General features: G+C 36.8%; 2 protein-coding genes across 2 annotated transcripts in view; both read left to right on the top strand.

Annotated features, from left to right (window-relative positions):
* LOC107691193 (structural maintenance of chromosomes protein 3-like) overlaps positions 1-14471 on the top strand; it is a 20208-nt gene extending 5737 nt beyond the window's left edge. The window contains exons 11-29 of the mRNA XM_016489689.1: positions 641-805; positions 2569-2690; positions 3134-3347; positions 3940-4043; positions 4312-4411; positions 5627-5787; positions 5883-6024; positions 6910-7060; positions 7139-7291; positions 8051-8202; positions 8303-8461; positions 9208-9315; positions 9402-9510; positions 9600-9847; positions 11957-12169; positions 12859-13047; positions 13143-13320; positions 13970-14076; positions 14174-14471. Of these exons, the coding sequence (XP_016345175.1) occupies positions 641-805; positions 2569-2690; positions 3134-3347; positions 3940-4043; positions 4312-4411; positions 5627-5787; positions 5883-6024; positions 6910-7060; positions 7139-7291; positions 8051-8202; positions 8303-8461; positions 9208-9315; positions 9402-9510; positions 9600-9847; positions 11957-12169; positions 12859-13047; positions 13143-13320; positions 13970-14076; positions 14174-14245 (2847 nt within the window). The 3' untranslated portion in view covers positions 14246-14471. The remainder of the gene's footprint in view (positions 1-640; positions 806-2568; positions 2691-3133; positions 3348-3939; positions 4044-4311; positions 4412-5626; positions 5788-5882; positions 6025-6909; positions 7061-7138; positions 7292-8050; positions 8203-8302; positions 8462-9207; positions 9316-9401; positions 9511-9599; positions 9848-11956; positions 12170-12858; positions 13048-13142; positions 13321-13969; positions 14077-14173) is intronic.
* A 6781-nt stretch (positions 14472-21252) lies between these two features.
* Positions 21253-22044, top strand: part of LOC107691192 (RNA-binding protein 20-like) — a 69197-nt gene continuing 68405 nt past the window's right edge. Inside the window, exon 1 of the mRNA XM_016489688.1 lies at positions 21253-21344. Coding sequence (XP_016345174.1) covers positions 21253-21344 — 92 coding nt within the window. The remainder of the gene's footprint in view (positions 21345-22044) is intronic.

The following is a 22044-nucleotide window of genomic DNA, read 5'->3' as shown; positions in this document are numbered from 1 at the left end:
GCTGTCTGTCAATTATGTTAACAACAAAAGAGAAAAAATCTCTCACTGCTCTTGACTAAATCACTTTTGTAACTTTAATAAGAAGAAATATATATTTAATTTAACAGTGAAGAATATGCAGTGTTTTATACATTTGATTATTTTATACAGTGTATATAGGAATTTTTATTTATCTGTTCTACTGTAGTTTTTTGTAGTTGGTTTCTTATTCTTATTTAATCACTCACTGTTTACTTGTCTTCAGTAAGCTTGAGTTTTTTGGCTAGTATTATTTTTTGTATTGACACTGGTGACAAGAATGATGACATTTCTGTGGTATAGAATATCATAAAGACCCCATTAAAAGCAATCGTGATATATATCATTACCATGGAATGTAAGAACCAAGTTTGCCCACCCCTGTTTTAGATTAACATGCACCGATGAATCAAGCTCGATAAGACCAAGATCATTTATTGTGAAAGAGATCAGTTTTGATTTCAAGTTCACATTTCATCCAGTCTGTCTAAGAACTGACTCTACAAACTGAAAATAAAGTATAAAAATATGAAGATTTACTAAGAATCTGCCTTCGCACGTCATAGAGCAGCTTATATATTGTGTAATCTTATCTAACCTCAGTGGCTCTGTGTCTCTGTAGGAGACTGAGCGTGTGGTGAGGGAGCTGAAGTCTCGAATCTCCGCCATGAAGGAGGAGAAAGAGCAGCTGAGCGCCGAGCGACAGGAGCAGATCAAGCAGAGGACCAAACTGGAGCTCAAAGCCAAAGATCTGCAGGATGAGCTGGCAGGAAACAGCGAACAGAGGGTACGACTAGCAGACGCACACACACGAACACATGCACACGCTACAGGCACACATATGCACTCAACAACACACACATTCCGAAGAAGTGCCATCTTGGAAAAGCGAGTTACTTTTTGAAAAAAAAAAAGACTTTGGTTTTTGTTAAAGTTTAAAGTGATTTTACACTACCGTTTATAAGATACATTTTTTTATATTCACCCAGGCCGCATTTATTTGATTAGAAATATAGTAAGAGCAATAATATTGTGAAATCTTTTAACAAATAGTTTAAAATAACTGTTGTGTATTTAGATATGTTAAAATGTAATGCAAAGCTGAGTTTTCAGCATCATTACTCCAGTCTTCAGTGTCATGTGATCCTTAAGAAATCATCATGATTTGCTGCTCAAGAAACATTTCTTCTGATTATCAGTGGTGAAATCAGTGTTGCTTCATATTTTTGTGGAAACTGATGCATGTTTGTCAAGATTCTTTGAAAGTGTAAAAGAACAGTGTTTATCTATTAAATCAGTTTTATTTTTTTTCTCCAATTTCCGTTTTATTTAAAAAAAAATTTTCAAATTCCGTTTTTTTATTTTTCTCATCTTATGTTTTATTGTTACCAAATTCTGTTTTAGCATGTTTAGTTATCTGAATGCATAAAACAACTTTTATTTATTCTTACAATAGCTTTATGAAATTCTGTGTAGTGTATTTGAAATTTTCTGGTTATCAAATGAAGGCATATAAAACGTTAATTTAATTGATCTTTTAATGAATGAAAATTAAAATGTATTTTTTTGACAAGTAAAGGGGATTTACTATTAAAATTAAAACATGGACGAAATATTGTGTGACTATTCCTTAAAAAAAATTACGTTTTATTAATTTTTCAACAGTAGTAGTAGGATTACACACATTCTACTGAATGATCGTAATATATTTCTGGCACAATGTCTTTAAGTTAAACCGAACCTTTATTTTGACAGGTTGCCGTGAATACCTTTAAATTTCTGTGTGTATATATAATTCTTGTTTTACTCAAATGAAACGGTAAAATGCTCATGAAGTGCTAAATTCTATAACGTGCAAATTTCTTTTTTTTTTTTTTTAAGTAAGACTGCATATAAGTAATAAACCCCATTTCCTCAAACAAATACTCACCTGCTTGCTTTTCTCTATTGCTGTTGCTGAATTGGTCGCTGCAGAAACAAAGCGGTGACCGAATTCACATAAGCAAACACGAAAGTTTGATCCACATGCTCACAAATGCAAACACTAACAGCCAGAGAGCTGCAGGAAATGCTGGCAGGCACTAGTGAACAGAGGGTCCGCAGTGTCTCCGTCTGCGTCACTATCTACACACGCTCACTCCAGCCCGGGCTCGTAGCCAGACGCAAACACACATAACGCTTGTGTATCCCTGTATATGCGAAATACACACTTTCGGTCGGCCCTCCTGTATCCCGGCTTGGCTTAGAGAGGGATTAGCCCCACCTGGCCAAGTGTGTGTGTGCTTTCCTATGGAGGAGAGGCAGAAGTGCGTCATTTGCCCTTTGATTGGTGAATGAGAATGTAGGTTTGCTCAGATGGAGATCCCCTTTGTTTTGCTCATGACGCTGAATCTACACACCTGTTTGTGTGCAGTCTATTCTCCATTTAAATATGAACACCTCCTCATGCATTTATGCAAAATTTATTTAGGCTTTCTATAAGAAGACTCAAGAATTGATGTCGCTATTTGTGATTTAATACTCTGTCCCCTCTTGCTTCCTGTCCAACAGAAACGGCTGCTTAAAGAGCGTCAGAAGCTTCTGGAGAAGATTGAAGAAAAACAGAAGGAGCTGCAGGAAACAGAACCCAAATTTAACGCTGTGAAAGAAAGAGAGGAGCGAGGAATTTCCCGGTAAACTCTTTGAAGTGTTAAAGGGCCCATGAAGTGGGGAGCATGGACTTCTTTTTTGTGTTGACGTACTTACTATTGAAACAGGAAGCTGGGGTGGGACAATTTTTGTATTTTTTCTTATAAATAACTAATATTTTTTTCCGTCACTCCTCCAAAACCATAATTTGCTTATTGGTACCCCTACTATGTTATAAATTTATAGACTTTTGATTTTGTAAGTTTATCACAATGGCTGTATTTATTTTTAAACAGTGGACTGTCATATCCTTGTGTGTAAAATCAAGTCCCGTCCCTTTCATGATTCCACAAATTATTTCAACTATTCACAAGATGTCATTTTAAGGAGGATAAGTGCTTTTCAAATGCTTCTGGTGTCTTTAAGTAATGCTTGAGCTGTTTTGTTCTGGAGTCATTTGTTTTGTGTTTGTTTGTGAATTTTTCAGACTGGCTCAAGCCACACAAGAGCGAACAGACCTGTATGCCAAACAGGGCAGAGGCAGTCAGTTCACCTCTAAAGAAGAGAGGGACAAATGGATCAAGAAAGAGCTGAAGTCTCTGGATCAAGCCATCAACGACAAGAAACGGCAGATCGCTGCCATCCACAAAGATCTGGAGGACACCGAGGCCAATAAAGAGAGAAACCTGGAACAGTATAATGTAAGATTTGGCTATGTTAAAACTCATCTTGGTACTGAGCAGTAGATGCGTAACTTTTGCCAGGGGAAGCATTTATTCTTTAAAGGAATAGTTCACCCAAAAATGAGAAATTGAAAAAAAAAGATTTACTCACCCTCATGCCATAGAAGATGTAGATGAGTTTGTTTCTTCATCAGATTTGGAGAAATGTAGCATTACATCACTTGCTCGCCAATGGATCCTCTGCAGTGAATGGGTGCCGTCAGAATGAGAGTCCAAACAGCTTGATGGATTTGTTTCTTACAGTCATACAGCTTTTCACTTCAAGACATTAACTGATGGACTGGAGTGGTGTGGATTATTGCGATGTTTTTATCAGCTGTTTGGACTCTGATTCTGACGGCACCCATTCACTGCAGAGGATCATTGGTGAGCAAGTGATGAAATTCTGAACTTCTCTAAATCTTTTCGGATGAAGAAACAAACTGATCTACATCTTGGATTACCTGAGGAAGAGTTGAACTTATCAAAAAAATTAACTTTGGGTGATCTATTCCTTTTAAGATGTTTTTGAACCTTTAACATTTCTTCCCAACTTTGATTTCGGCCGCAGAAACTGGACCAGGACTTGAGTGAAGTGAAGACTCGAGTGGAAGAGCTGGACAAGAAGTACTACGAGGTGAAGAACCGAAAAGATGAACTTCAGAGCGAGAGAAAGTAAGATCCTCCTGTTCCTATTCCCAACGCATCATGGGAAAATATCTGGCTTTGGTCCATTTTTTCCAACATCCCACCCTTTCTTATTACCTGTACGAACAGTTCCCCTCCTCACCTGGCATTTTAGTTATTAATAATCCACGAGCCATAGGTTTCACAGCACGATGAGGCTTGACGGTTGGGCTATAGAATAGGGTCTCCCGCTGAACCCAGGCATAGCATTTGTGAGCCAGGGCTGATGGGTGTGTCCGTGTCCCTCCTCCTGCAGCTACCTGTGGAGGGAGGAGAACGCAGAACAGCAGGCGCTGGCAGCCAAACGAGAAGAGCTGGAGAAGAAACAACAGCTACTGCGAGCAGCCACCGGAAAGGTTAGCAACCAAAACAGACCTGTGTGTTCTGAACACGTTTGTGAATGTTGCTGATCTTATTGTGTACAAATAATCTGTATTATTTGTATTATTCATATAATATTTGTTTATAATTGTTACATAAATGTAATGCCTTTCTACACTCTTGAAACGTGTTGTCTGTTACTTCAGAATAGGGCTACATTGTTTCCGTTAGCTTCGGGGTTTTTTTTTTCACAGTTTAGCCAAAACATTTGTGACTACATATAAATATGACTAATAATAATAATGATAATGATAATAGTAGTAATACTAGTAATAGGTGTTGTCATTACTTTAATTATTAGTAGCACTAAATAAACAAAACATAATACAAAGTATAAATGTAATATTTCACTGTAAAATATTAGTGTAAATAGTACAAATTAGTATTTAAAAAACAGTAATATTATAAATGCTTTTGTTTTTATGTAAACCGTACGACACTACTAATATTTGTCTGTCTTAATTTCTTCCATTTCAAATGTTTAACACCAAGCTTTTCTATTGGTGAAAAAAAAAAGGAAACCTTTCAAGTTTCTATTTTGTTGACAACAGCTGATTTATATGAACTTCTCATTAAAGATTTGCGAATATTGTTGGTGCTTGGTTTTGCTCCCAGAAAATGCACATTATTAGCAACCACAATTTAGAGCAGATGCAGAAGGTTGTTAATTTGTAGCAGCATTTACTTTACTACTATTTACTACTTCGTTTGTTTACTTTGAACTGAATCAGAAACTGAAAACGCTGCGGCACGAGCTGTTTGTGTGTAAATGAACACAGTGCCACGCTTTGCTCTTAATATGCAGTGCTTATTTTTAATTAAATCACAGCTTTTGAGATTTGATAATCACACTAAGCCATGTCGCGATTTCGATTTTATCGTGATTAGTCGTACAAACCTACCCTCGAGTTCATTATATGTAACCAGTGTGCATGTATTTAAAATCACGTAAAAAAGCCGCCCACACTGGTTCACTGTGTATCGGCTGAACTGAACCATACCTCCTAAGCTCAACTTAGCCGCTGGATGGTTTCTCAAGGACTGAGTCAGTCACTAATTATAGCAACTCTCCCACATTACAAAAATATACATCAGTATAGATGAAGTGGGATTATCAGGACTTCAGGTCGGCATCTCGGCTTGAAATGACAGTACGAACTTTGAAATGCAATGTTTTGCTTTTTCTCCAGGCTATTTTGAATGGCATCGACAGCATTAATAAAGTATTGGAACATTTCCGCCGGAAGGGCATCAACCAGCACGTCATCAACGGTTACCACGGCATCGTCATGAACAATTTTGAGTGTGAACCTGCCTTCTACACCTGTGTGGAGGTGACCGCTGGCACCAGGTCAGACACATTGATTATTATGAATGTTTTCTGCTTAATGTTTATCTGTGTGTGAACTGAGAGTGATGGTGTTGTGTGTGCTGGTGTTTGCTCAGGCTGTTTTACCACATCGTGGAAACGGATGAAGTGAGCACCAAGATTCTGATGGAGTTTAATAAGATGAACTTGCCAGGAGAGGTCACCTTCCTGCCCCTCAGCAAACTGGATGTCAGGGACACCGCTTACCCTGAGACTAACGTAAGCTTACACCACTGACATGACATTTAAAATGCACCCTGTTTGATTTCCTAAATGCATGTTTTCTTGATCCGTTTAGATCCACTACCATCATTTTTTCAGTAATCCGTTTCACTTGAATGTACGTCACAATACAGAAGAAAAGATCTGTTGTTGCATCTGTTATGCTGCAACTTATTGTGCACATTTTTCAGTACGATGGGTGCAGTTACACTGACTGTTTTAGCTTGGTGAAATTTCACTGTCATTTCAATCCAGTAATTTTAATAGGAATTCACACAGTCTGGAGTTTCGCATGAGGGCGAAAAAGATCCCCACACAGATTTTAGTCGCATTCAAGTTGGCCACACAAATTCAACACACTGAGCAACAGAAAGCTGCTTAGTTTGAAATTGACTTCTGTGTGAGTCTGTCTGTTATTCCCAAGGGAAAATATTGGCCAAAAAAACCTCCATATTCAGTCTGAAATGCCCATATATCATTCAATCAACTCCTGAGTGACAAAACCAAGTCCTGTCCTTGATTTATTTATTTTTATTTTTTTTTGATTATGAAAATAAAATAAAAATGTGTTGGCTTATTTCATTTTCATTAATATACAATTATAGTTTTTGTTAATGTTTTAAGTTAAATTTGATGTTTTAACTTTCATTTTAGAGTTTTAGTCATTTTTAGTTTTTTGTATTTTTATATATTAGTTTTAGGTTGTTTATATATAGTTGTTTTAGTGCTTCAAGACAAACTAAATGAAAATGAGAAATGTTGCATTGGCAGCTAGCTGAGATTTTTTTTAAATACTGTATTTAATTTTATTTCAGTTAAGTTATTCTGTTAAGTGGAAATCTATGAAAACAACCTCTAATTCCTTCTCTGCATTTGCTGTAGGATGCAATCCCCATGATCAGCAAGCTCCGTTACAGCCAAACCTTCGACAAGGCCTTCAAACACGTGTTTGGGAAGACGCTGATCTGCCGCAGTATGGAGGTGTCCACTCAGCTGGCTCGAGCTTTCACCATGGACTGCATCACACTGGAGGGTAAACAGACGCTGTCCTATGCGTGCACTTCTTTTATTCAGACTGTAGGATTTCTAAACCCTTGTTTTGGTGTATCAGGTGATCAGGTGAGTCATCGTGGTGCTCTGACCGGTGGCTACTACGACACACGTAAGTCCCGTCTGGAGCTGCAGAAGGACATGAGGAAGGCAGAGGAGGAGCTCGTAGAACTGGAGGCCAAACTCAACGAGAACCTGCGTAGAAATATTGAACATATCCTCCTCATATACACCTCACACAGGCTTTCTTATGACGCAGTGGCACAAAATCAAATTGATTGTTGAGTCCTAATTGTGTGTGTCTTGGCCAGTATAGCATTCTGGTACAATCGGCCTACATGACACACGGTCAAAGAGGATCACAGAGTGAGTCAGCTAGTTATTAACGTGTATGCAGTCATGTGTGAGCTGCACACATGGTGTTATAGTGAATGGAGGGATTATGTGTGTGGATTGGTGGATGTGACTGTCAAGGCTTCGTGTGATGTTCATTTAAAGCCGTTGATCAACACGTGTTGGCTTTGTGTGGCTCATACCCCGTGACTTATTCAGAGCTAATATAATGACGTAATCATTTTCTCAGCTGCAGCAAAAACAGGCCAAATAAAAGTATTTAACAGATCGTCAAAGTATTTGTACAGTTGAGACAAGTGGATTTAGTATAATCGGATTTTGATTATATTTTTAGCATTTCAAAAAGCAACGTTATTGTTAACAAAAACTATTCAAAATTGTTTTTGTTAATTGAAATAAAGCTTAAATAAAATAAAAATATTGGATTAAAAACTTTGTTGTCTTGGCAGCTCACTAAAAATAAAGCTAAATCGAAAAACAAATAAAAATTTAAATAACTGAAAACGTAAAAATAAAAGCGAATTAACGTTAATGAATACTATAATATTATATAAATAATGCTAAAATAACAGATAAGCAAGAAGGGAGTTCTTGTCTGCTCCTTAACTCAGTTCTCCACGTATCAATAATGAAATTGACCAGCTGATGAATCAGATGCAGCAAATCGAGACCCAGCAGAGGAAGTTCAAGGCATCCAGAGACAGTATACTGTCTGAGATGAAGATGCTGAAGGAGAAGAGACAGCAGTCAGAGAAAACATTTATGCCCAAGGTAACCCATGCTACTGTAATGCCATAACTGCTATTATCTACTATTATTTTATTTGTGTACCAAATCTCTAAATGGGTTTCTCTCTGGTGTTTTCTCCCAGCAACGCAGTCTTCAGAGTCTGGAGGCCAGTCTGCACGCCATGGAGAGCACACGGGAGTCTCTGAAGGCAGAGCTGGGAACAGACCTGCTCTCTCAGCTCAGTTTAGAAGACCAGCGCAGAGTGGACGACCTCAACGACGAGATCAGACAGCTGCAACAGGTTCAACAACACAGTTAACACAAAAATCATCAACACCGTTATTTACCATTGTTACATACTGACTTTGAAAACATTGTGTGTATGTCTATATATACAGTGCTTAACAAATGTATTAGACCACCACCACCCAGTATAAGGTTTGGGCCACAGCTGTCCTAAACTAACAGTATTGGTGAATATCAAAATCATTTCTTATGTTTCTGTGACGGTTAATCCAGTATTTGTAATGCTTAAAATATAATTATTGTTGTTATTCAATAATTTTCAAATTTACTGTTTTACAAGACAGGCAGAAAAAATAGTAAAGCGCTTTTTTAACCCCTGGGTTAGTCAGTCTGAAGCTCTTGTTAGATTTATATGAGAATTAGCCCCGAAGCCACAGCTGCAGCTCTTTCCCACCTCCAGCCCAACACATGACACACACAGCAAACAATTGAAAAGCTACTTTAAATGTTGTATAACCAGCCCACATCATTAGCCTTTGTTATTTTTGTATGGACTTCAGTTTGGTTTGCTAATTTGTCTGCTTTTGTATTTTCAGACAGGCTTAGCATTGAAGCATATGCATATGAGTTTCATTTGTTCCTTCAGATGTACGTTCATGTGGCCAAAAGCCACATGTTCTGTTTTTAATCTAAAATTGGCTTTATAATTAACGATTAAAACCGAACACGTGGCTTTTGGCCCTTCAGTCTGGGGTCAGTTAGAGATGTTTGTTTTTCACGTGTGGCCTGTTTTTGCTTTAGGACAACAGACAGCTGCTGAATGAGAGAATTAAACTGGAGGGAATCATGACCAGAGTGGAGACGTACCTCAACGAAAACCTGCGCAAACGTCTCGACCAAGTCGAGCAGGTGAAGATAACGCTTTTCCTTTTCACCAATAAAGCCTTTATGAAACACAATGGCATGTAGTACAATAATAAAGTGTGTGTTTGTAGGAATTGAATGAACTGAGAGAAACCGAAGGAGGAACTGTCCTCACAGCGACAACGTCAGAGTTAGATGGCATTAATAAACGCGTAAAAGACACTTTGGCTCGATCTGAGGGTGAGTCAAGACTCATTGTCATTTTTTCTTTTTTCTTAAAAAGCCCTACTTTTGTTGGTCTGCATTTTGTTTGTCATCTCAATTGTTAGATTTGGACTCCCTCATCGATAAGACGGAGGTGGAAATAAAGGACCACCAGAAGAGTATGGAGCGCTGGAAGAACATCGAGAAGGATCAGAACGAAGCCATCAACCACGACACAAAGGAGCTGGAGAAGATGACCAACAGACAGGGGATGCTACTGAAGAAGAAAGAGGAATGCATGAAGAAGATTCGTGAGCTGGGCTCCCTTCCGCAGGAGGCCTTTGAAAAGTACCAGACGCTGACACTTAAACAGGTACAGCAACCATATTTTTTTTTACCCTGAATTGCAAAGTTTTTTCCTCTTTAGTTAAAGTTCATGGTGAAGTTCTATATAATTTCCTGTGACTCATTTAGAGTGATATTAAACCGTATTTCCCTTCTCACTCAAAAAATAGCTTGTCGCAAATGAGGTCGTAAATGAGTATTACGTAATCTTATGAAGACCAAAGCATGACTGGGTTCCCTTGAAGAAGCCTCTTGCCTCCTCCTCGGCTCATGTCTGGCTTTAGTTTTCCCTCTCATCCCCCTCCAGTCTCGCAGCCCTCCCACCTGGCTCTCATATTCGTTGTCTTAGTTGATCTTCCTCCTTTCTCTCCACCGCTCCAGTCAGGGGCTCTATTGTGTGTCAGCCCTCCTACACAGAGGTGACTCATTCTTCATTACCCCATGCTTGCGCTCTTGTTTTTTCACTCTCTCTTGGTGAACTTGAGTGCCTGGAGTTGAGGAGGTAGGTTTTTGAATTGTGCCATTTCTGTGTGTTTCTTTCGCTATCTTCTGGAATTTCCTCTTGCAGGTTCAGAAGTGGGAATTATGGCATTACGTGCATTATACGGTGCTTTTCCACTGCATGGTACGGCACGGTACGGTTCCGTTACCAAAACATGACGTGTAAACTTTGCTGATCACTGATTGGCCGGAGAGAATAGTCACTACCTGCGTCACTGAACTTGCGACACGAGACACAACAGAACCGCTAGATTTAAATCAGCACAGCCAGCAAAGGATCGAACGCAACTGTTTTGAACGAGCGCGCCTTTTTTAACAACCAAAAAATGGCCGTTTCGTTATCTGTTGAGGAAGTACAGACGTTCCTCTCGTTGATAGCAGAGGAGCGGATCCAGCGAGAGCTTGATGGGGCGAAGTAGAGGCGGCGCAACTATAACGACATGTGAATAATCCCGCCCACTCTAAAGCGGTACTGAACTTCAGTGGAAACGCAAACCGAGCCGATGCCATAAGTGATTTTGGTGTGAAAGAAACTGACACATTTTTGTAGTTTGCAAAATGATAATTTGGAGCTGATCCCAAACTGTGTTTAGTTACTGTTACTAAGTGGACATGGTGATTGAAAAAAATAAGAGATGGATGTTTAATGAAAACTCTAGATGGAAACTCCGTTTCAGCTTTTTTTGCATTCATTTGCAAAATTTAGTTTGCTCACAACATATTTAGATTCGCTCGTATTCCCCCAAGAAACTTTTGCATTTGTTTGCAAAGTTTTTACCTTTGGTCACTAAATTGTCATATTCCCCTTTAAAACCTCCACATTTACTTGCAAAATTATTAAAGAAACTTTGTGTAAACTTGTAAAATTTTACCATTCGCTTGCAAAATTTTGTTCCCCTGAAAACCTTTGTTTGTCAACTGAATTTTCTCTTTCCTTTGAGAAACGTTGGATACACATGCAGAAATTTCACATTCCCTCAGAAACTTTGCAAACTTCTTTTTCTATTTGCTTGCAAAATTTTTACATTCCCCTGAAAACCTTTGCGTTCACACGCAAAATATTCTCTTACTCTCGAGAAACCATGCAAACACAGAATTTTCATGTTCGTTCAGAAATTTTGCAGAATTAAGCAGTTTTTTCCCCCATTTGCTTGCAAGATTTTTGCATTTCCCTGAAAATCTTTGTATTTACTCGTAAAATTGTCTCTTCACCCTGAAAAGCTTTTGCGTTCACACAAACTTTTTACGTTTTCCTTGCAAAATTTGGGCATTTCCCGATAATCTTTGCATTAGCTCACAAAATTTTTCATTACCCCAAGAAACTTGTAACTCTCAAAATATTTTCAATTCCTCTGAAAACCTTAGCATTTGCATACAAAATGTTATCTTTACCTTGAGAAACATTGTGTTCTTTTGCAAAATTTATTTGCTCACAAAATTTTCCTTCAGAAACTGCATTTGTTGCAAGAATGCAAATGTTTCTGAAAGCATAAAATTAGTAAGAGAATACAAATGCATTTGAATATAAGTTCTCTATCACTTCTTTTTGCTTTCTATCACCACGTCCCCTTAGAGGCTTCATACTATTTCATTGGTTACGTGTTCATTTACCTGTAATTATTTTGTGTGTGTGTAGTTGTTCAGGAAGCTGGAGCAGTGTAACACAGAGCTGAAGAAGTACAGCCATGTGAATAAAAAAGCCCTGGACCAGTTTGTCAATTTCTCAGAGCAGAAAGAGAAGTTGATTAAGAGGCAGGATGAGCTGGATAGAGGTTACAAATCCATCATGGAGCTCATGAACGTCTTGGAGCTGCGCAAATACGAGGCCATCCAGCTCACCTTCAAACAGGTACGACTATGAGACCGACTCACTCAAGTAGTGTTTATATTTTAATAAATGTTTTATTTTTCTATCTCTAATAAAAATTAAGTCTACTTTTTTAAAAACTTCATTATATTAAAAAAAAACAATAAAATAGTTTTCTAAGTTTCTAATCTTGACAGACAAAGATTAGATTTTTTGTTTCCATTAAAAAAAGTTTTGTTTTTCAGTTTTTTTTTAAATACGCTTGTTCTTACTGTTTTTGACACCGCAGACATTGTTTTCACTAAAAACAAGTTTTAAATTTTGTTTCGCAACATTTTTCATAACGTTTTGTTTGTTTTTTCCACATCAAACAAAACAAAATGTTTTTCACTATAAAGTGTTTTTTTCACTACTTTTTTTTTTCTTTTCACTACAAGCAAAATGTTTTTTTTTTACTACAAACAAGGTTTTGTTTTTCACCACAATGTTTTGTTTTTTCATAATGTTTAGTTTTCACAACAAGCATTTTGTTTTTCACTACAAAATGTTTTTTCCACTTTTAACAAAATGTGTATTTTAACTGCAAACAAGGTTTTGTATTTTCCTTTTTACCACAAAAAAGGTTTCGGTTTTTTCACGTTAAAAAATGTTTTTAAATCGACTTTCTACCACAGTAAGCAAAAAACATGTAATCTGGTCCCACTTAAGCATCCTGCTTTGTCTCCCTACAGGTGTCTAAGAATTTCAGCGAGGTGTTTCAGAAGCTGGTGCCCGGCGGTAAAGCCACTCTGGTGATGAAGAAGGGCGACACTGAAGGTGGTCAGTCTCAGGACGAGGGCGAGGGAGCGGACAGTGAGAGGGGATCTTCCTCTCAGAGCAGCGTGCCCAGTGTAGACCAGTTCACTGGAGTGGGCATCAGGGTAAGGAGAAGATGGAGAATCAGATGTTTGTGTGTGCAGTTATTGCTGCTGATATTTGACCAATCGTGTGTGTGTTGTGTGTGTGTGTTCATCAGGTGTCGTTTACAGGTAAACAGGGAGAGATGAGAGAGATGCAGCAGCTCTCTGGGGGTCAGAAGTCTCTGGTGGCTCTGGCTCTCATCTTTGCCATCCAGAAATGCGACCCTGCTCCTTTCTACCTGTTTGATGAAATCGACCAGGCTCTAGATGCCCAGCACCGAAAAGCAGTGTCAGGTACCATCAGCCAATGCATTGTTGACCTTATAGATGCGCCAACATTTCAGCCACTGAAAGTCCGTTCAATAGAGGAAAAAAAGCTTGGCCAAAAATAAACTGCTACATCACCAGAACAGTTAACAGAAGGAAAAGCAGCGTATATATTATCCAGTTTTATTTGCTTTTTTTTTATTCTACCAGAAATACTGTGTTTTATGTTTCTTTTCCCCACTAAAAAGTTTTTTTTTCCACATTTTCTTTTCACGTTTTAAATTCTATCACAAATATTTAATTTTCTCTAAGTTTCTGATTTTGACACGTTTTTTTTGTTTTCACTAAAAACAAAATGTTTATTTTTTTCTTTTCATGCTTTGTTTTTTAACATTTTTTTCACAACAGTGTTTCTAACTACAAAATGTTTTGTTTTCACTACAATTTTTTTAAAATCTTTTTACTACAAACAAAATGTTGCCTTTTTCACTACAAACAAGGTTTTGTATTTTTTTCCCTTCTTTTTTCCACTTAAACAATATGTATATATATATATATTTATTTATTTATTTTCCCACTACAAAGAAAAAGTTACTGCTTTTGGAGGTTGCAAGCTTCTGCTTTAAGTGTTTTTTTTGTTTGTTTTGCGGTGTATCAATGTTGTATTGTCTTTCAGACATGATCGTGGAGCTGGCTGGACATGCTCAGTTCATCACCACAACCTTCAGACCTGAGCTTCTGGAGTCAGCTGATAAGTTCTACGGCGTCAAATTCAGAAACAAGGTAACAGGCATCATTAGCACTCTGATGTGCCTAGTAATTAGCAAATGCAAATGAGTCTTCTGCGCAGAAACTGAACTATAAATGGAAGTCTCGTTAGGTGAGTCACATCGATGTGATCTCAGCAGAACAGGCGAAGGACTTTGTGGAGGATGACACCACTCATGGCTAAGAGAAACAATACACCGCTATCACTCATGTTCCTCGTTTCTCACCCCAATCTCAACTGGTGTGTTTCCTTTTTAAAGCCCAGTTGGAATGAATGCAACGTTTCTTCTTGTATTCTGAACAGGATATACTGACTAATAGTTGTTTTACAGTTATTTTATATTTTCTTTACTCTTTGTTCATTCTCGTATTGCAAGGATAAACACTGAACATGTTTTTCAATATTTTGATGAAATGTGCCCTGCTTTACACCTGCATCAGTCGCTCTGTTTCAGCGTTAAGCTTCAGTAAGGGAACATGTGTAGTGGCTGAGACTGAATACACAGGTAGGTTAAAGAGCTGCGGTTTGCAGTCTGCTCGTCTGGCACTGGTTCTCTCTTCCTCAATACTCTAAACCAGCATGAGCTGTTCCTTCATACCCCCCCCCCCTTTTTTTTTTTTTTTAGGTTTTTTGAGAAGCTCCTATAAAATAAATCTCAAGGTAAGATGTAAACCCTGAGCATATAATTTAAATGTTAACTATATTAAATATTAATATGGTTTAGTATTTCTATTTTATAATGCTTCGGTCATTGTTTTCCATCCTAGTGTCTGTCAAGCCTGAGTTTATGCAGATTAGAGTTGCGTGTGGAGATCAGGCTTTGGAAATTGTAGGTTTCCCGAAGCCTAAATGTTTTTATCATTGTTTTGTTCATTTCTTCTTTAGGTCATTGTGATTTATAGTCTTTTAATGTGTTTTCTGTTACCCAAAAATAATAAAATAACCCTGGTCTTTATCAACATGCACTGGTTTCTTGGCGCTAGAGGGCGCTGTGTCACACATTTCACTGTTTTAATGCTATTACGTCATTAAGTGGTTGTGCTACACTTTGGAAAAAAGAAATCAAGACTTGTAGGTTTTTTGAGAAGCTCCTATAAAATAAATCTCAAGGTAAGATGTAAACCCTGAGCATATAATTTAAATGTTAACTATATTAAATATTAATATGGTTTAGTATTTCTATTTTATAATGCTTCGGTCATTGTTTTCCATCCTAGTGTCTGTCAAGCCTGAGTTTATGCAGATTAGAGTTGCGTGTGGAGATCAGGCTTTGGAAATGATCGTGCTTGTCAGTAATAGGTTTGTATTCATTCTGTTAAAGGTGAGTCATGTTCACAGAAACGTTGAGGGGAAATTGGATCCTCTTTCCATCTGCCAACAACACAAATGCAATTCTATCTGCCAGATCTGCTCAGCTGATCACTAAACTGGTCCAAGAGTCCTTTGGGCCTGTCCATCTCTCTTCTCTTAACTGCTCACGCGCTTCTCTCTGCCAGAATCGCTCTCTGGCGACCGAGATCAGCCCCTCAACATAATCAACAGATGAAACCACCCCATAATCACGGCGAGGCCTCGATAAACCTCACATAAATCTGTCCCTGCTTTACAGTCGTTCACCCCACAAGTTAATTTGTTGTCTGACAGGTGCCGTGTCAAACCGATAAGCACTTGGTCTTTCCATGTGCCCTTGACTCTGTCTGTCTCTGTGAACAGTGTTAGGGTGCCATTAAACTTGTCAGTTTTGTGAGCAGTGGCCTGCTGGGAGAACAGATGCTGCTGTCTCAATGGCTCTTAAAGTCACTTTACTGTCACGGGATGAATGCGACAACATTCAGCTGTCCATACGATTAGCATCTTTTTTGGGGCATTTGGTAAAAAATCTAAGAAAACCTTTGACTATATGTATGTGTTCTGTTTTGAGTTTCTACAAAAATGATATGGAATTGCTACTATTATTATTTTATACATAGTAATTTATACCCTAGTGAAAAATGAATTTACTAAAATGTAGTCGAAATACATTTATTTCATGCTAAGTATACTACAAATGTATTTACATATTTATGTACTTAATAAAAATACCCTTTTGGTATACGAAATTGGAACAACTAATGCACTTAAATTGTGTGGACGTTGTGCTGAAGCCCAACTAAAGATAAACTGAAGTATATTTGATTGTGCTACAGTGGAACTATTCACATTTCACTGTTTTAATGCTATTACGTCATTAAGTGGTTGTGCTACACTTTGGAAAAAAGAAATCAAGACTTGGAGGCTGCTTTTGTCTTGGGCAAGTAAGTACATTTTATGTATAAATATTTATAAAAATCTAAAGAATATATATTTTTAAAGTTCTGTAATTTATGTACTATATTTTATTAATTTGTATCTTAAATTGTGTGGACGTTGTGCTGAAGCCCAACTAAAGATAAACTGAAGTATATTTGATTGTGCTACAGTGGAACTATTGCAAGTATACTTTAGGTACACTTTAAATATCTCGCATTTAAAGACTGATATTATTCAAAGATCATACAAACCTCATCAATGTTCAGTAAAGACATTAGAACACATTTTAGACTTAATATTAAGAAATGTGCATTGTGCTTAAGTTTTATATCCGTAAGTCTCGATCGATATGTCAGTAAATATGTTAATAGATTATTAGAGAATATAATAGAACTATACTTAGTATGAAAAAAAAATCCTTTAGGAAAAGTGACTAATTTGTTTAAGAGTTTGATTTGTAATTAATATAATTAAATCTTTAAAAAAAAAAAAAGACCCAAATTACTATGTGACCAGTGGAGTAAAATATCAGACTCTTTGACTGGATAAGGTTAATTTCAAAAGCTAGAATTTTATTTATTTTATAAATAATTTGTAAATTATTTTTACACATTTTATTGGGGAAAAACTGTTCAGCAGTGTGAAAATGCCACAACAGAGGGACAGTTGTAATGTTTATTTAAACAACAACAAAAAAATGTGAATAATTTTCATAAATTAAATTTAAAAATAGTTTATATGGTTTTGGTTTATTATGGTTTATAATAGGTTTTTTTATGATGGATTTTGATATTATAATTTGAGAATTGTTTTTAAAAAATTCTAACAAGTGTTAAAATGAACTGTTTTCATGCACTGCTCCTCCTGTCATTGTGGTTGTTTTTTAATTAATTTATTTTATTTTAAATGTAGGCTACTTAAAAAAAAAAGAAGACGTCCCAAATCACTATGTGACCAGTCATTTAAAAATGCCCCTTTATTCAGTTATTGTTTCATGTGCTTGCTTTGTGCAAGTAAGAGCTGAACACAAAATTAAAGCTTTTCTTGTAGCAGAATCCACCAACAATAAAATAATATACTTCAAAAGTAAAAGTACAAAAGGGCTGTTTTATTATTTTTTGTAGCACTTCCTAACTTCCTCTCTGGTTATTGCACCAAGAAAGTGTCTGCAAAGAGCAGAAGTAAAAAAAAAAAAAAAAACCTTCAGTGTTATTAGCATTTTCATTTGTTTTCAGATGTTGCATTTACTGGCTTGACTTAAAAATGATGAGATCCTTCGACTGATCCTTCAAATTTGACCCAGCAACTACGAGCTCCACATATAACCACTCGCTGAGGCGTCATTGCCATTCCATTTATACTCATGTAAACCATCACAGTGCCTCAACCCTGAGTGAAAAGGCATTTACAACCTGCCGTTTTGGGTGGGAACTGCATTCCTTCCTTTTTTAAAGCAGTTTTATGAGGTCATATAGGACCTGCCAATCACTCTCCGATCACCCCTCTGTGGCCTCAAACTGAAACTGAGGTTTCACTCTGAACTTAATGTTGTAATATATGCAGTGCATACTTCACTGCAAACCGTTATTGCTTTCCTGATGAGTGACTGTTGAGCGTTTACATCCAGCGTGGCATAAACATCGGGTTGTTTGGGACGAGTTATCGTGAATGGCATCCGCAGCTGTGTCCCAGCCTTTTTCAGAACAGCGATGTAGTGCAAAAGGGCAACGTCATGACTTAGCACAGGTCAAATGAGCGGCGGTGCTAATTTGAACAGGTGGATGGTCACACGGGTGTTGCTCTCTGCCCTTTTTAGAAAATAAAGACTTTTTACACTACTGACACGGTCCAAAAATGGATATACATGCATCACAGGAGAATTCTCACTTTTTCCGCTGAAAGGCAGGATCGTTTTAAAATCGTTCTATGATTGCTGGAATAAAATGGCTCCTTTGACTCCTTTGTCTCGCTATGGCCAATTTCACAGCTAGCATTTTATTTATTTGAAATACAATTAAATAATTCACAAATTAAATTTGGCTGATTTCAATCTTTTAAAGTATAATAGATTTAAATTATTTTATCATGGATTTTAATATATTGATTGCCATTTGAAAAGTAACTTTTCAGTAAGCCAGCGAAGCGTTATATGAACTCTTTTCATGCGCGGCTCCACCTGTCGTTGTGGTTTCTGAGGGTTTTCTGTGTGCAGTTGTCCTGCTAATGTGGAACATTTTGTTCAGTGCCTGTTGTTTTAGTGTCAGTCATTCCCTAAACCGGATCTGCTCTCCTGCCGGTCAGGAATACTGCGGGATTGTGACTGTGCGAGTGTCACATGTGTCTGCAGGGGGTTAATAAGAGTGTCTTCTGCATTTGCTGCTGATTATTTTAACAGCCACAAAGAGTGAAATTATAATTTGTTATGCTTATATCAACAGATTCTATCTGTTGTTCAGTCTGTAGTTTGATTGAGCTATTATTCTATTATCTATCATGAGTTCTATTGTTCCGTTTATCTGGCGATCGTTTCATCTATAGTTTGTTCTGTTGCTATCATGCTATTGTTCTACCTGTAAATCTGTTTATCATTCTTTCGTTTGCGCTATTGTTCATTCATTCACTCTTTCTGTTCATTTGTTTGTTCTATCTATTGCTATCTGTTGCTCATTCATTTTTTTGTTCGTTTGTTTGCTCTAGTGTTCATTCCTTCTATATATCTATTTATATTTCTTTCGTTCATTCTTTTGTTAGTTCCTCGTTAGATCAATTTATTTGTCCATCTATTGTTCTGTTTATCTATCATTCGATCAGTAATTAGTCCTATATATTGTTTGTTTTATCATTTGTTTTATCTACATATATTTTTTTAGTTTACTATAGTAAAGTCATGGTTAGATCGTTCTATCTGTATGTCTAAATTATCTATTGTCTGTTTGTTTCTATCTTTGGTTCTCTCTGTAATATCGTTCTATCTATCGTTCGTTCTATCTATCGTTCGTTCTATCTATCGTTCTATCTATCTACCGTTCTATCTATCTATTGTTCTATCTATTGTTCTATCTATCGTTCTATCTATCTATCATTCTATCTATCTATCATTCTATCTATATCTGTCTATCGTTCTATCTATCTATCGTTCTATATCTATCGTTCTATCTATATCTATCGTTCTATCTATCTATCGTTCTATCTATCTATCGTTCTATCTATATCTATCGTTCTATCTATATCTATCTATCGTTCTATCTATCTATCGTTCTATCTATATCTATCTATCGTTCTATCTATTGTTCTATATATCTATCTATCTATCGTTCTATCTATATCTATCGTTCTATCTATCTATCGTTCTATCTCGTTCTATCTATCTATCGTTCTATCTATCTATCGTTCTATCTATATCTATCTATCTATCGTTCTATCTATCTATCGTTCTATCTATTCTATCTATCTATCGTTCTATCTATTCTATCTATCTATCTATCGTTCTATCTATCTATCGTTCTGTCTATCTATCGTTCTATCTATTCTATCTATCTATCGTTCTATCTATTCTATCTATCTATATCGTTCTATCTATCTATCGTTCTATCTATCTATCGTTCTATCATTATATCTATCGTTCTATCATTATATCTATCGTTCTATCTATCGTTCTATCTATCTCGTTCTATATCTATCGTTCTATCTATCTATATCTATCGTTCTATCGTTCTATATCGTTCTATCTATCTATCTATCGTTCTATCATTATATCTATCGTTCTATCTATCATTCTATCTATTTATTGTTCTATCATTCTATGTATCTAACTTGTGTATATATATGTATAAATGTTCTATTTAATTTGTTATTTTGTTCTATCTGTTGTTAGCTCTATTATAATATCTATCGTTCTATCTATATGTCTGTCTATCTGACTATCTATTTGGGAATATATATCTGTGTCTGTCTGTCTATCTATCATTTGATCTAATATTTGTTCGTTTGTTTTATCATTCTGTCAATATATCTATTTCATTGTTTGTTCGATTATCTGTCTGTCTGTCTATCTATCTATTTATCTTGTAGAATGACATTGGTTTTTCACTAATGCATTCAGTAGTGAGTATTAGTTACTTGTTTAGTTGAGGTTATGTGGATTTCAGGTTTCAAAGTTTTCAAGACTTCCCAAAGTCTGTTATCCAGGTTGATCTTATTTACACATCTTGGTTTCATTGAGAAGAAATCCTGCCCAGTGTTTCGAGTCGAATGAGACCCAAACACAAAATCTTTCCACCGGCATCCAGCTCTCCAGTAAATCTTTGTTTCTGGGACTCTTCGTCCGCAGTAATGTTCCAGATCTTTACAGTGCGCGAATCAAAGGCTTTGCACATAGACGTGCAGCAGGGGCCCCATTGTTCTCCACAAAATGTTAATGGCTGGAAATATTAATAATCTGCGCACAGGGCTCTGGCCTTTGATGATCTGTTGATGAAACTGATCCGGCACTTTTGAGTGACTGACTAATGGCATTCCTCACACTTGCTCTATCATTGGCTGGAGAGAGAATGAAAGTGTAAGGCAGCCCTCGGGGACTCCCAAATGGTCAAGTGCCTTTAATGTCCCTGCTTCATTCCTCCAGCCCTCATCCCAGCTTTACTACCAGCCCCTTTGAGCACCCTTTTTTATCCACACTTTTTTTAGACATTTGAGGGTCTGGCAGAAGCTCAGTGAGAGGGCGCGAGTGGGCTAACTTTCATTACCGCTGCTGATCCCAGAGGCACTGGAGGCCAATCCAAAACAACACGGCTGCACGGAAAGACTGGACCTCCATCGGGATTCAGTGCAGAAAAACCTCCTGCGACTCTCAGGAAGCAACTTGTTGGATTTTCTTGTGGGTAGAAAGTTTTTTTTCTACCATGAAGCAAACTTGGGACAAGGGTGTTTTTGAGAACGGCCAGTCAAACATTCCAGGGAATGTTGGGAAAGCTTCCGCTGAACACCTCCAGAGGTAGGTAATGTGCTGCTGTGGGAAAAGTAGTTTGTGTTGCATGGAGATGTATGAGTGAAAAATCAATTTGTTCGCAAGCTTTTCGCCACAGTTTTGGTGGATAAATCATGCTTAAGTAGCAAGTACAGTAAGAAATCTTCTAAAATGCTTTAAGTCGCATGGTTCTTCTCAAGACACCCCAGGATGATGGATGGGTTTGATGAGTGTAACTTGGAGTTCTTTGCCAAAGTGTAATTCCACTGTGATTCTGAGCAGTATTATTGTAGCCAAAGATCTCTAACATAAACACAGTTATCATTCCTCTTGCTTTCTGTCCTATTACAAAAGTAAATATTTTACCTATGTGTTTAAGGTTATTTGAATATAATCAGTTGCTTTGTTTTATTGAACATTTTGTATTATAAATGTTTGTTTTAATTATTTTTTATTATTATTCTAACACTGGTTCTGATTCTGACTATTTTAAAAGTAACACTGAAAATATATTCGCTTGGATCTGGTAAAAAAAATGTGATGAGTTAGCAGGAATGATAAAATAGAGGGGGGAAATGCATTACATTACATTAATAAGATTGTTACATGTAATTATTAAAGATAATCAAATATCCTTACTAATAATTCTGGAATAAATAATTGTAGTTTTGGTAACGGATCTGGTCAAACTTTTAAATGCTAGTTAAAATACTGAAATTAATATATA

This window comes from Sinocyclocheilus anshuiensis, unplaced genomic scaffold (genome assembly GCF_001515605.1).
Source record: "Sinocyclocheilus anshuiensis isolate Anshui unplaced genomic scaffold, SAMN03320099.WGS_v1.1 scaffold338, whole genome shotgun sequence".
In the NCBI taxonomy this organism is placed as follows: Eukaryota; Metazoa; Chordata; class Actinopteri; order Cypriniformes; family Cyprinidae; genus Sinocyclocheilus; species Sinocyclocheilus anshuiensis.
Note: the sequence above shows the minus strand (reverse complement) of the source record. Positions and strands in the feature narration are given on the sequence as shown.